This window comes from Psilocybe cubensis, chromosome 10, assembly GCF_017499595.1.
Source record: "Psilocybe cubensis strain MGC-MH-2018 chromosome 10, whole genome shotgun sequence".
Lineage (NCBI taxonomy): Eukaryota > Fungi > Basidiomycota > Agaricomycetes > Agaricales > Agrocybaceae > Psilocybe > Psilocybe cubensis.
The window spans coordinates 47,412-62,941 of NC_063008.1; the positions used below are offsets into that span (position 1 = coordinate 47,412).

The window sequence follows — 15,530 nt, forward strand, 5'->3', positions numbered from 1 at the left end:
AACGAAACGGTAAATGGTATATACCGTTTACAAACGATAAACAAACGAAACGGTTGGAGCCTTAGGTCTGCTGAATAGATCCTGCCATGTGTTGTTCCCATACCGTATCTAGCTTAAAGGTCATGAGCGGAACTGATAAATAAGAGAAACTTAAACAGACCTCAGAGCGCAGCGAGACACAGAAGAAATTGTCAAGAGTCTAAGACTCGTACTCAGGGAGCAAGTCCGATTCTATACGCCTGCTTCAAAGTCGCATATATTCACCATACCCATACCGACGACCATGTTCCTGGCGACGGTAGTGAAGAACGCCCTCGTAACTGATGAACTGAAAATCACATACGTGCGCGGCGCAAAAAGAGTGAATGCGAGTTCAACGAAAGCTAGGGCGCTAACACTCGATCAGTAACCAGACCCAGAACAAACGTGAATCAAAAACATTGAAACCGAAGGCAGGGAATCGCATTAACATGCCGAAAACTCACCGCGTCATATATCAACCCATGCTGATCCCACACCTTGACTTGACTCGCAGCACCTCCGCAACGCCCAACATCCTTCACACGCGCTGTTGTCACGCATGCCTGGCACCTCACCCTCAACCCCCTTTCCTACGTATTGATGCGCGTATATGCTTCCGGGATACGCTGGAATTTCGTGTCCTACATCACTCTGAGATACTGAGGTCGAGTTGAGAAACGTTCGTCCGGTTGAGAAGAGAAATGAGGTTATGGGGTTGTGGGCAGCATTGTGGAGATAATATTGAACGGAAGTCGCAAAAGGGAAGAGACCGTTTCTGAATACCACTTTTGAGTTGTACAGAGAGGCTAATAATGTGATACGCACCTAGTATCTGTACCCAATACTGCTTGTACCCAACACGGTACCTGACTAATTGCATACCGACCTTCCAACCCGCAGCATCAGTGTTGATATTGGCCCGGTGGAGGAATGTTGCTGGGCAAGGGGAATGAAAGTTAGCATGATTCTGTCAATGGATGGAGGGCTGGAGCCTACGTTGACAGTCTGCTAGAGTCTCACGCTCCGATAAAAACCCGGCTGAACCATGCCCACCGTGGTAAGTGGATGTGATGACAATGAGCGTGGGAGTGCTGATGAGTGATATTGTGGTGATATCTAAAGGAGAACAGAGAGTCAGCGTACCTATTCCGACCTTAGTCCAGATGTCTCTGGGCATTAGAAACCACTTTCCTACCCAACACGCCGCTTTGCGATAAATTGCTCAGCAAGAAATTTGCGATCGATGTCAAGGAGGAAACATCCGGATCTCCGTGAGTCAATATGCCGCGGATACGTGGTCATAGTTCCGGTGGTCACCCACAAAGACGTCATCCTGAGTATCTGAAGAAATGATAGGACACAAATACAATCGCAGACAACACCTGAAGCTGGCGATTGGATTCGTATCCGCCACGGAGTAAGTACATTCTCACGCTGACGGCCATCAATTATTAATTCTCAGATTCGGGAACAACCGAGTAACATCAAGATAAACCAAGAGACATGCCGTTAGACTACTGTTGTACCACAGTTATTTGAAGGTAAGAGAAATGTTTACTACTTCAAATGTTGATAATTTTCCTAGAGTAACAGGAAAAAATCAAAAGAATAACCAATTCACGCGAAACAAAGGAAACAAAGGATGTCAACAAATTTCTTTCAGCTCAAGTTGCAACGCGTTGACATGAATATAGACAAGGTACGCTGATGTCCAATCTTGGGTAAGGCGGTTCAAAAGTGAAGTACTTCTATCCCTGTATAACAGTGAGAACTTGATTTGGGGAGTACATGAAGTCTGGCTTGAGCCGTGATCACGACAACAAAGCAGAGGGTGAGTGTAAGTTTGGGGAGTTGGCAGGGTCCAAACAACGAGGCCAGGGAGGGAGAGAACATTAGATAGAAGGAGAAAGTGGTGGTAGAGGTGGAAGCAATGGCAGACCAGAGTTCGATCCGAGATAGTTGTCAATGTGTGGAGCTCAGCTGCATCGCATCAATCAGAGTGAGGAGAGCGGCGTGGTCTGAGTAATAAACGGGAGAAGCGGGATGGAAGTGGGCTGAAGGTGTGTACATGCTCAGCTGGAATGGAATGTTGGAAAGGGAATGCGGGTGCAAGTGGTACAAGACAAAACCACCCACAAAGAGGTGGTTGGTGGAACAAAGCGGGAACCCGGCGGGTATGGACTCTGTGATAAGCACGAAGTCATACTCACCTACGACCTTTGTTCGCGTCGACACTAACGTTATGCGTGACGGACAAGAACAAGCTGTTCTTGGTGCTTGTGAAGGTAGCAACATGGGAAACACGTTGCATGGCTGCCACTCGTTCGGGATGGGCTACAGACAATGAGCAGCAGTGACACGTGGAGTTCAAGTTGCTGGAAGGAGGTGGGTGGAAGTGACACTGGTGTTTAACAAGTACACATGCGTATTGGACGTGACGCGTGAAGTGTCGGACGTGAATTTTGAATCGGTAAATAGGTGGGTGAAGGGCGGCGCGGGCATTCAGTATGCATGAGGGCCCTGGTCGTGAGAAATTGGGTGGGAGGTTGTTGGCGTTTTCAGTGTCCATGTCAAGGTCCTACTGCTACGTTCCTCTCGCTTGCGCCGCCGGTCAAGTTAGAGTTTACGTGCTTTGCCGACGGTGGTAACGATATCCAGAGCAATGCTGCTGTTGTAGGACTTGTGCACAGGGTGTTTGGTGGTGACAGTGGTGTTGAAAAAAAAAAAAACATACTGCGCGATGTCTATGTATAGAACGTAATAGTTCAGAAGAGGATGGGGAACGAGGATAAAGAAACGCACCCCAAACACCAAACTCTGTAATCACCAATTCAGCTAGAATCTTGATGTAGTCAAGCGGACGGCCAAAGATATTCCGCAGTCGAAGGGGAGCCGAGTGCGTAACATTCTTGTTGAAAAGCCCACCACTGAGCATGCGTGAGTCCTCAATCCCCCCATATGACATCTTCTCGAGATGCAGCGCGTACCACTTGTCGACGATGGTGAGCACCTTGCTGAGCGTGACGGTTGGCACAGTGCATACCGTGAGTTGGCTCATGAAGTTGCGCTATCGTGATACAAATTAGTGCCGATGGTAGTTAAGATGACTAGGAGTGCTAGTGAGGACTTCTCGGTGTCAGCGGAGGCGGGCATGATGATGGGAATTGCGACGAGGTTGATGATGCACATACGACGAGGACTGGGTTCCTGTGGTGCGTGTTGAAGGGGATTTTGTATTGAAAAAAACAAGAAAACTCGCCTAGAATGATGGCATTTGTCGTACTATCTGCTTCGCTGATCATTTTGCATCCTATCCAGCTCAAGCACGTTCTTTGAGGAGGGACTCAAAACTTCATTTTTGCCTGAAAAATGTTGTTTTAAAACGAGAGTCAAGGAAGTTTTAACAGAAAAAAGCGTTCATCAGTATGCAATTGGACTAGCGAGGCAACACAACAGGATGCAACGATCCTGTTGTCCGACGACGTGGATTACTTTGAAGCGGAGATTAAAACCATCCTGTATATCCACCTGGGGATTTTAGGGTCAGTCATTAATACCTACCCAGTCTAACAGGTGTGCTGTTTCCATTTGGAGAATAAAGACAACGTTCATATCACCCGCGGTCGGTGTGAGTTTGACAGGAGTGTGGGAATTGGATTGAGGGTGTTTTGTTCCTGCAAATGCTCAAATGGGAATGTCTTGTAAGTTTGTTGTAAGTCGTCGTCGCCAGGATGAAAAGACACGTAATACGCCATTTCACCAAGTCCACTGCGTCAGAAACTTGTCAGAAACGACTGGGTACAAACCTACGAATCCAAAAGCACATGGAAATACCAGGTCAAAACAATATTGGCATCATGAAAGTGCTTAAACTATAAATTATAGTCGATCTAATCACCACCGAGACCCGGTTGAAGCTCTCCGTACCGCACTATCCCACACGCTGAATTTTCTGTCAGAAAACAATAAACATGGAGTGCTGTCATTCTTGTCGATGGCAACGTGTGATGTTGATGATGCTGGGTATGTTAATCACTACACTATTCACAGTAAGTAGGTATGTATTGTCATAACAACCTTTCTACTGGTTCGCGTCACTGTTACCTATTCTGCTATATAATGGCTAGTACTCGACACCGAACCTCTAAAATCTCTTGCATTACTTTCCAATGCAGCAAATCTCCAACGTGCGCACTTTGATGATCAATGGAGGGAAATTCACGCAGGCGCGCAATGTCTACGAAGCAGGGAAGGACGCAGGCGAGTTCTATCAATGTCTGAATTTACACATATGCTTAAATAAGAGTGCCAGGTTTACATCTACTCGAAAAATACATAGCTTTAGACGCAGTATACGACTCCGCGGAGCGGTTCCTAAATGCTCAATGTCACCCAGGCACCCGAGAGCGGATCATCGAGACCATCATGGAGTGGATTGACGACCCGACTCCTGAAAAGCAGGCCCTGTGGCTCTATGGTGCCGCAGGCGCCGGAAAATCTGCAATCGGCCAATCCATTGCCACGATGCTTAAGGAGTGTTCTGCGAATCGCAGATACGGTTCGAGCTTTTTCTTTGCAAAGGGCGTCCCTGGACGTGGAGATGGGAACAAACTATTTTCTACCATTGCCTATGAGCTTGCCATCAATTTTCCTGAATACCGCGCCGTACTTGACACCATCATGCAGGAGAATCCTACACTCCCCACCAAGTCCATTAACATTCAACTTCAAAATCTCATTATCAGACCACTTGCAAAAGTGCGCAATTGGCCGGCCCATCACCCAGTGGTCATCATCGACGGCCTGGACGAGTGTTCCGGAGAGAAGCGTATGCAGGTCGGAATTCTGTCGACCATTGCGAATTCCATTATTCAACATCACATCCCGCTGCGCTTTCTAATTATCAGTCGTCCTGAGTACTGGATTGCCGATGCGTTTGAAACTGGACGTTTTAGCTCTATCGTAAAACGCCTCTCTCTGCAAGACGACCTTGAAGCCAACGCTGGGATAAGAACTTATCTGCGTGATGAATTTAATAGAATCTACGACGAAAACATCGAAGTAATGCATTCTATTCCTCGCACGTGGCCTGAGGATCACATCATCGACGGATTCGTTCATCTCGCTTCTGGTCAATATGTTTATGCATCCACTGTCATAAAATTCATCGGAGATTCCCTACATTGTGATCCCTTTGAACAGCTTCGCATATTGTGCTCACTGGACCCTCATGATGCTCAAGCATTCTCTGAACTGGACCAGTTATATGCCGCCATTTTGTTGTCTTATCCACACTGGGACAGGCTTAAACTTGTTCTGAGTGTCATTGCGTACTACGGTTATACCAATTCTGAAAGCCTCATGGAACTTGTTCTTGGTGTTCCTCCTTCAGAGCTGCGTCAAATTTTGCGGTCAATGCGATCCTTAATTTACATGACAGAACCCAAATGTTCTCCACTGTTACAAAGCCTGATACCAACTTTTGGCATCCCAAGATATGAGACACCATGGCTTTCATTCCATCACCTATCATTTAATGAATTTTTAGCAGATCCTTGTAGATCAGGGAAATTCATGGTCGACAAATTTTCCATGTTGGTCCACGTATTCTGTGTTGATATACGGCATTTGAGAGAATTGCTACAAGGCAATTCCGATATTGATGAAATAATTGATCGGTATATTTTTTGTACTGCCGCATATTATAACCATATTGATATTCGATTTTCACAGCATTGGAGCATCCCAATATCACCTAGGTCTTCCACAAAGAGCTGTCCGTGCTGTCCTCCGTCATATTACAAAACTTACGAGCTCAGAAATGAGTATTATTATCAATGAGCTCACATCTCTCTACTCAACACTGGATGGGATCTTATTCAACACAGACAAATTTATTCCTCGATCCAAGCACATATTGTGGATCCTTTCAAGGTTCAAGGATTCGCTACTACGTGATTTGTGCTGGAGAAAAGAGAGAATCAGAAATAAATTGACGTCTCTACTGGATCTACTACAATCACTTCAACGACTTGTAAACATGGCGTTCAGTATTTCAGCGCAGGAGGTTCTCAAGACCATCCCTATGGACGGGCCCATTTTTGGATATTTTGTCAGGCGTAGCTGGAACCAGGGCACAAAACTCTCATTCAATATTGCAAGCTTTCGGGACATAGGCGAGAAGATGAATATTACGCACGATGTCATTATATCGGAGCTCCAAAGTATACACGACATCGTGAATATCTGTCAAGTAAACGGAGGGCTCGTGGAAACCATTATCGACTTATTCACAGAGGAAATCGACAAAATACCGAAAGCGTGCTTGCGTCCATCCCTATTAGCAGAGTGGGAAACTCCAGGTCTCATCGATGTGGTTGAACAACTTAATCAACTCCTCAACACAACTGAAGACGTGCCGGATTTGCTATTGAGAGCAGTTGCCAACTTCTTGCATTGCCCAGCACAGTCAGATATCCACTCACAAGAATATTTCCAAGTGCCCCACAAGATGATTATACTTAATATTCTCATGCATCCGCAGCTTCCGAAGTCTCCAGAACACCTCGCAAGATATGCGGCAGGTTCATTGGACTGGTTCCGCAGACAATTGGTATTTCACATTTAGCCTCTATAGCCGACACATGCACTAATTTTATCTGGTAATAGACAGGACCAAATAGACGTGTACTTGAGGAACACGATGGCACACTAATTTTAAGATTGGAGAGGGCAGCTAGAGCCACGTTCCTTGCCCTCCTATCATTATACATCAAACATTCTTCATTCTTCGTCGTTAGCGCTATGCTGAGTGATAATTACCCGACAGAGTATCAGGACCAACACCATATTATGGACGTATCTCCGATGATTGATGGCACATACCTTGTTTCGCGGTATGTAGACACCGAAGGTGCTAACACTGAATCATGGCTCACATCGAGAGTTCTCAATGAATGCCTGGAGGAGGTTGAGAAGTCATTGGGTTCCCAACATCCTCAGTGGCCCATTCAACCCTCGGATTGGTATCCCCATCTTGCTGCATTTCTTCTTAATGTATTTGCAGAAAGCTTTTACGTCTCTACTGAAGAAAAGCTTTACGTATTCAGCGTGTTGATATCAAATAGCTTTTCCCCAATACTGCTCCAGTGCATGCCTTATGCAATTCCAACCCAGGAGAACCTAAAAAAGATTAGATTAATGCGCCATTTATGGCATAAAGTCCATCGAAGATATCGATGGAGACCTGCGGCTGGATTCAGTGACCTTACCATGGAATTTTTGGCGGTGCGGCATTTCCTTCGCTCCCAAATTTTTGTATACTCATGGTTATATCAGAAATATGACCGCAAAACGTTTTGTGGCATGGAATACGATAATTTGATTTCTTGGCTGGTTGAACTGAGAGCGACAGAGTCTCGCAGAATTCTTGGGGTTAATATTAGTGACGATATCAATTATAATATGTACACGACAGACGAGGAGGGGCCTGGTACACAGTAAAAGTACCGTTCTTCATCTATATGTATGTAATAGATACATCCATGGTTGCTACACTTCCCTTGTCACAAAATAGAGGGAACCTCTGCTTGGTCGTTGTATTCTTACATGAGAGCACTCTGAGAATCATCAGAAATGCATGAGGTGTATAATTGAAAAATCTCCAAGAAGCCAAAAGCCTCAGCGCGTGACTGCGCTACCGGCCCTTAATATTTAATAGTAATACATCACCCACATAATGATGCCTCACTTTGTCACCTCCAAGAATATCAGAGACGAGTGAATTCTCGTATATTCCTAACGGAAATCCCAACTATAAGTGTAATTTTTGATGTTAGATGACTCCTATATTCGCTGTACGGAAATTTGAGTAAGCAGACATAGTTTACTTGATGTAGTCCCTCAACATGATAGAGCATGATAGAGAGAATATAAAAACTTACATTGGATATACATCGCCCAGTGGACGTCAGAAAGAGTAAATAGCATTGCTTTGGAGAATTTTTATAGCGCGCAGACCTAAATATATAAATTATATATCTTAGGCTGATCTTAGGTGCCCATACTCCAAGGCACAAGGTGTATTTACAACGAGTTCGTCGATCTTGTGACGACAGATCATCCTTTCGTGACAACACATCCCTGGCAGTGGGATATGACAGAAAATGGCGCACAAGCTGCCTGGAACATTTGTGAGAATAAATAGTATGACATAGTCAGTTTTTACTACTCAAATCAACACCCGAAATTGTTCATCTGCCTCAGATTCTATGTGTACCTGCGCAACATGGCATGTTCTCCTCACTCGGCATGCACCGGCACCTTTATCCTGAGGAAATATTTGTGACATATTGACACACCTGTCACGCGCAGTGTCTGCACTCGCGTGCACTTATTTTTTTCTATCTGCCACGAAAGCCTACGTGGCCCTCAATCACCGAATGCCTTCCAAGTCGCTCATAGAAAGCAGATCAAATCCCAACGCATGCATATAGCACTTCGCCGTTCATCTCTTCTCTAAAACCACTCCAACGTAATATCCTCCCACACGCTATCGTAACGACAAACTCGAATATGGGCTGAGTGAACAAGAGCAAAAGAGGGAGAGGAAATGACAACATTATACATGCCACATGTGTTCCAAGGTGTGTCCATTCCCTATTCCATCTCTTTTACTTCTCATGTCTGCTCTCACTCGGTATCCTCGTCTTTCTGACCCCACCATATGCCACCGTTTCAACTCTCTGCCTCCGCCCCTGATATTGACATGTTCCCTTCGCTATCGTTGGCCTACTGGGCTTGTTTATGGCACATACACAACAAAATTACGTTTTTCCGACCCCGACACAAACCATCATGCTCCTGTCATCGTTGCAGACCTTTGTGCTTGAACTAGGGAAGCTGTTCTTCGAGTCACCGCCCGCCGTGAGTTGAGACTATAGTCTCGAAGTCGACGGGTGTATGTTCGCCGCGACTTAGGACACCATGAGGGCACAATCGGTAGATGAGGTTTGGTTTAGATTTAGGTTCGTATGCATGGCTTTCTCTGTCTTCGAGCGCGTGCTGGTACTGGAACCAGCGCCGCTACACCTAATATCTTTATTTGGTCGCTATTATGACATGTACCCAAGACTTGAGTGAGTGTCCGTTCTCTCTACCCCTGCTGGACAACATCGCTCGCTGAACCAATCTGTAAAGACTGAAACTGACGTGTAGGTTGCTCTGAGCGCGCAAGCGACTGTAACAAGGTCGTTTATAATGTGCGTCGCACCTTATTTTCCAAAATATGCGCATGAGCCAGAAGCTATCGTGTGTTGGGCGCTTCAAAGCGGAAAATATGGATCTTCCTCTCTATTTTGCTTTACACTTTACGCATTCTCAGACTACTTTGATGTGTATTGAGCCATTAACTATAAGATGGGTTCCAGGATGTGCTCTGGCAATCACAAAGCCCACTACTGATCCGCTCGCACTGAATCGTACATATGCAATGTCTCGTTTGCTTTACGGAGACGTTGAAAGGGACTCGATGGGCCCAGTCCAGGTGAAATAAGGGGGTGGTCTGTGATATATAGAGGTGATAAGATAATGGGATCGGATGAGAGAATTTAACGCCTTCCTCTATCGCTGCCCCGTGTGAGCTTGAAGGGGAGAAGTGGGAAACGGTGGACTCGTTCGGGTTTAGAATGCCGTGGTCGGCAGTGTTGCGGTGCACGCACTCCACGGCGACAATGCAGCTCGTGAACTCTCTTCCATACTCACACTGTTGACCGTATAGCGGACAGCTCCGCCTCCTTCTCTTACACTGGCCTTCCAAATAAATGGCTGAAGCATTATCTCACACTCCCTCAGTCTCCCTGACGCGTCAGAGAGTACCACTCAGGATAGGATATCTCCTTATTGGCACTAGCTGTCTTAAATCCGTCATGTCTGTCTCCTTTCATTGATTCCAATGACCACAATCCACATGAATTACGGAGTTCAATCATTTTTATGGAGCGTTTACTTCATTGCAGATATGCGCTCCCACCATGATACAAAGTGTAAAGTTCAAAGGAAGAGCGGTTTCATCTTGTGTTGAACATTTTATTCCTTCTTAGATCGACAAAAAGGTGAAGCTTTGAATAGCTTTTGGGAAGCAATGTCGGATCGGAAAGGGAAACGGGAGTTATAGCTGAAGGAGTCATTTTACCCTCCGAGAAAGGGTTTGGTGACGTCGAAGGTACAGTAGTCACTGTGGATTGGAGCGCAGAATTTGCCTGAATTCTGGTCGATGGGGAAGATACCCACGCATGTTCCCAACAAAAATAACAAAAATAAATTAACACACAAATTGAACAAACGGAACCGTTACTGAAAGTATAATCCAAGCGGTCAAATGACTGAAGGATCTGGGTCCCTCAGGTAAGTAATATAATCGATAGTGACATAACCAGGATGTGAAATACACAAGCATTACATGGTGGCAAGGAGAAGTTAATAGGTGGAATAGAAAGCACAATGAGAGCCGATTTAAAGAAATATCTAGTGTAGTCAGGGGAATTGGCCTCTACGTTTTACCGTTCGGGAAAAAGCTTGGTGACGTCAATGGTCCAATAATCACCGTGTGCATCTGGCCTCAAAATTCGCCTGAACTCAGGTCGATGAGATAGATGGCCACGCAACGTCCCCTTCAAACATGATAAATTACATGACAATGCAAAATGTGCAAAAGGAAACTTGAGCTTACCCGCCATTTTTTGCCATATAGTGTTGCTTTAAGTGCTGGGTACTTCCTGATGAGATATGTTTCAATCTCTTCAAATGTTGCTCTATGTCCTGGGGAGCAACATGTGGTGAGCATGAGCACCTTTACTTTGTTGTAATACCACGTGTCTATTCCCTGTGGCCACGCATCCTCCAAACGGGCATTGGGAGCTAGACCCAGAATCCGAGCGACAACACTATCCGTGTGCTCTTCGCAAGGCAACGCCGCCACTTGAGCCGCGGTTAACACCCCCGTGCTAGCCTGCTGGTGCTTTCGCCTTCAGAACCACAGGTGCGCGCCTCCGAGACTTCCTTGTGGACGCCTAAAGATGTCAAACAATGTCAGCCTTCGGGCCTTGAAATGATGACTAGGATTCGAGAGTACATACCTTCTTTGCGTTCTGAGAACCTATTCCTGAACTTTTACGTTTACGCAGGCCAGCAGTATCCGATGTGGATGACGAGGAAGATATGTGGCTTGAAGGTGGCATGTAGATGGGGGGACCGTATCCCGGGTATGGGATGACATTGCGATATGGTTGACAAGAAGTCTGGTTATTGCAGAATTTTTAGTGAATGACTATGTTGAAAAACGACAAAATCTCCTTACCAAGTAACTTGGCCATAAAAATTTAGGTCGTGATGGTTTATGGGTATATGAAGGGGTATGCAGCTGTTGCTGAAGAACCGAACTATTGCATGTGTCGAGACGTTGGGAATTGGCGCTTGGAGGTGAGTTTGTTTGACGCTCTTTCTTCTCTGATTCCGTGGTTCTATCCGGGCCAACGCTCGAATTTGTGTTATCGGAGTCCGAGCTGTAGTCGTAATTTATAAAAGCGTCCATCTCCCGGTACCTGATGTCTACGTCAACGCTAGACGCATCAGAGTCAGACTGCGGAGAGTGTACAACTGCAGGGTATTTGGGTGACAAAGTATGATATAGGTTTTGCATGGTCATATTTCGGGCAGCAGCGCCAGTGGCACGTCAAAGAAAGGAGTGTAGCGATAGACAGATAATACCAAGTAGCACGAGGATACCGATACTGACTTGAGTTGAATTTGTCGACAAGGAAGCATTATGCGGGTTGCGTTGAACATCGCAAATTGTGTGGAGAATGAAATGCGTAGCCAGGTGTCTTTATAAGCCACCTCTTCATAATATGGCACAGTCTTCTCAAAGATTACACGGTTATCTACAGTTACATTTATAAAAGTTCCACATTGTTCGTATTCCATATGATGACCAGCTACTAAAACCTCCATTACCGCGTCTTCTTCGGTTATATAACTCGTCCCGGACTGAGCCATAAGGCTCACAAGTCACGATGATATATGCTCATTACCCATTTCCCCTAGACCCCAGATAGTGACATAAATCAACACAATAATAGCCAATACGCGACGCTGCAAAGAAACACCTTCCCTTGTATATGACGACAGTTCCTGGTACTGATGGGTCTGATATAGCCGTCGACCGACTCGGACATTCTATATGTTTCCAAACGAGTTGAAATCCAGGGAAAACAAACATACCACGATGTCAATCCCTCCATCGACGATGCCCAAGAACTATGAAATGCTTCAAGCCCATACCGTATCTAGATTAAAGGTCATGAGCGGAACTGATAAATATGAGAAACAGAAACAGGCCTCAAAGCGCAGCGAGATGCAAAAGAAATTTTCAAGCGTCTAAGGCAAGACCAATTCTATACGCCTGCCTCAAGGTCGCATATATTCACCATACCCATACAGATGACCGGGATTCTGGTGACTGTAGTGAAGAACAGCCTCGTAACTGATGAACTGAGAAACGCATACGTGCGCGGCGCAACATATTGTAAATGCGAACTGATTAAAAGCTAGGGCGCTAAAATTCGATCAATAAGCAAACACAGAACAGTCTTGAATAAAAACGATAAAACGGAAGGCGGGGGAATCGCATAAATAAGCCGAAAGCTCACCACGTCATATCTCAACTCATGCTCAGCCCACACCTTGACTCACAGCACCTCCGCATCGCCCACTATCCTTGATGCGCGCTGTTGTCACACACGCATACCACCTCAGGCCTCATCCCCATTCCCCTTTCATAACCACTGATGCGCGTATATGCTCTCCAAGTAAGTCGGCGTATCGTATTCTGTGTCACTCTGAAAGTCTGAGGCCGAGTGGAGAAAGGTTTGTCCGGTTGAGGCGAGAGATGATGTTGTAGGGTTGTCGACAGCTTTTGTGGAGGCAACATTGAAGGGAAGACGGAGAAGGGAAGTGACAAGCTGTGGAAACCGATCTTCGTCTGTACAGAGAAGCTACTGATTCGATGCGCACCTGTTTCCAATTGTATCCGATACCATTAGTAGCCTACACGGCACCCGACGAGTTACATACCAATGTTCCAACCCGCGATGTGATGTATTGGTATCAGTTTGGTGGAGGGATGTTTCTGGCCAGAGGGAGGAGCGTTAGCATGATGCTTTCAAAGAAGGGAGAGTTGAAACGTACATCGACAGTCTGTGAGTGACTCGTTCTGAACCCCCAACAAAAACCCAGCTGACCCACGGTAAGTGGAGGTGATGACGATCACCGTGGGAGTGCTGATATAGGGATTCAGAGTTCCCACTCTGATCATGTTCCGGATGGTTGGGCATTAGAAGGTCCTTTGCTACCCAACCTGCCGTTTTGCAATATAATTAAATGCTCAGCGAGAGGTTTGCGATCGACGTCGAGGAGGAAACATCCGGATCTCCGAGTTGATATGCCGCGGATTCGTGACCATATTTCCGGAAGCAGAGTCGCAAAATGTCACTAACAAAGACGTCATCGTGAGTACCCGGAGGAATAGAACATAAATGCAATCGCAGTCAACGCCTGAAGCTGGCGATTGTATCCGCCACGGAGTAAGTACATTCTCACGCTTACAGCCATCAATTATTGATTCTCAGATTCGGGGACAGCCGAATAGCAATAAGACAAGCCTAAAGGCGGGAAGACATGCCTTTGGACTACCGGTATAATGTAGTTCCTACAGTTCTTTGGGTATATATACTACATCCAATCTTCATATTAAGCCTTGAATAACACAAAAAATCAAATAAATATCTAATTCACGCGGAAACAAAGGATGTCAAGAAATTTCTTTCAGCGCAAGTCGCGACGCGTTGACATGATAGGAAAGGTGCGCCAATATTAATCGTGAGTCAAGCGGTTCCAGAGATGCAATATTTCCATCTCTGCATATATATATGCTGTAGATATATCATTACATCTGGTTGATGTCAACACCAAGTAAGTAGGATAACAGCTGGCTAACACCCGTGAAAATAAGAGAGAAGACCCGCATTAGTGAATTTTAACATGAAAATCAAGGATAGACATTTATGTGGTTAGGGTTTCCTAACACCAATGACTCGACAGTAAGAGACCGTCGGCTGCTAATTAGCGTGAGTACTATCTCACGTCTTCAGCAAAGGTAAGCCACAACTCCTTTGAGAACATAGCCATTCAGGTTCTAGCCTTTCTCGGTAGCTCCACCTTGATGTCGATTTCAACATTATGAACGACTCTGTGCAGTATTCCATGTACAGTGGATTTCAAAAAGAAACTTGGTCAAAAAGCCTTTCGGAATGTTACTCCATCACATAAAAAAAGATTAACATCCCGGTTATCGAGAGATCAACAACGAGGTTCAGTTGCATCGATCACCGCCACCCTATCAAGTGGCTCTTTGGATCATCACAGAACATCTATTATTCTGATTCTATGATGATCCGCGGCGCGAGCTGGGCGCTGCCAGAGCGTCTAGATAAGACCCAGCATACCGGCACCTCAAGAGGGATGAAGGACAGCCAGGTGAAGTCGTCGTTACTTTTTTTTCCCATTTTTGAATCGACGGACATCTCCCTCCCAAATTCTCCTCGCCAGCGCGGATGAATGGAGCGCTCCGGGAAGCGACACGACTGGTGAGTACAGAGAAGAAACCCTGCACACGCTCTCTTTAGGAGGAAGTTTCTCACCAGGAAAAGGTCCGCGAGCAGGCGTGGACGCAGCGGCCGACCGGTTAGAAGCCGCTTGAGTGGCCCTGCCTATTCGGGGGTGGATGCAGATCAGAAGGCGTTTAGTGGCGGCCGTGATATCCCCCATGCTCTTATGCTCACGGAGGGAATACACTCACTCACTCCAAAGGACTTGTAATTCATATTAACCCTCATGGGCGCCTAATTCCACGTATAGTATCGATCAAGGACTTGAGTTAAAGTAAGCACAGTACGTCCTGAATTACTCTCTTTAATAGACATAACGAAAGACCTCTCGTAACCCAATAACTGTCATGTCGCACTGGTGTTCTAAAAATGAGCCGTGGGTCAACTACGACCCTTGATACATTAACAAGTAAGATTACACACGCGTCGAACACGTCTAGTCTTCTCTGATGTTCTAGGATACGTGCCTTGTGAGTCGTGTATCCTCGATGTCTTCATCTACACGTTGTTTGACAATGACATCGTGCCTGCGTGAGAAATCGACGAAGAGAACAATGGACTTCTAGGATTAACATGCAAGTAGCTTTTAGGCTGCTGTTTGACATACCAAATCTGGAGATTTCGAAACACCTCATGGCAGCACATTTGACGCTCCGATAGATTTTGGTGAGTCAATCACTGCAAGTTTTAAACGGTGCGTTTTCTTCCCCTTCACTTTCGCTTCAAAATATCCCCTCTCACTTGCCTTCACAGCTCAATCTTTCCACTAGCGCTGCTGCCCGAAAT

General features: G+C 45.7%; 2 protein-coding genes across 2 annotated transcripts; one reads left to right on the forward strand and one right to left on the reverse strand.

Moving 5' to 3' along the window:
- Positions 1-2,637: 2,637 nt before the first annotated feature.
- Positions 2,638-3,174, reverse strand: JR316_0010364 (uncharacterized protein; the record flags this gene model as incomplete). The annotated part of the gene is made up of 3 exons (XM_047896032.1): positions 2,638-2,765; positions 2,824-3,088; positions 3,130-3,174. The coding sequence occupies 3 exons, from the start codon at positions 3,172-3,174 to the stop codon at positions 2,638-2,640; spliced, it is 438 nt and encodes a 145-aa protein (XP_047744077.1).
- A 1,016-nt stretch (positions 3,175-4,190) lies between these two features.
- Positions 4,191-7,524, forward strand: JR316_0010365 (uncharacterized protein; the record flags this gene model as incomplete). The annotated part of the gene is made up of 4 exons (XM_047896033.1): positions 4,191-4,296; positions 4,361-5,432; positions 5,755-6,634; positions 6,691-7,524. 4 exons carry the CDS (start codon positions 4,191-4,193, stop codon positions 7,522-7,524), a joined length of 2,892 nt encoding a protein of 963 aa, XP_047744078.1.
- Between the last annotated feature and the right edge of the window lie 8,006 nt (positions 7,525-15,530).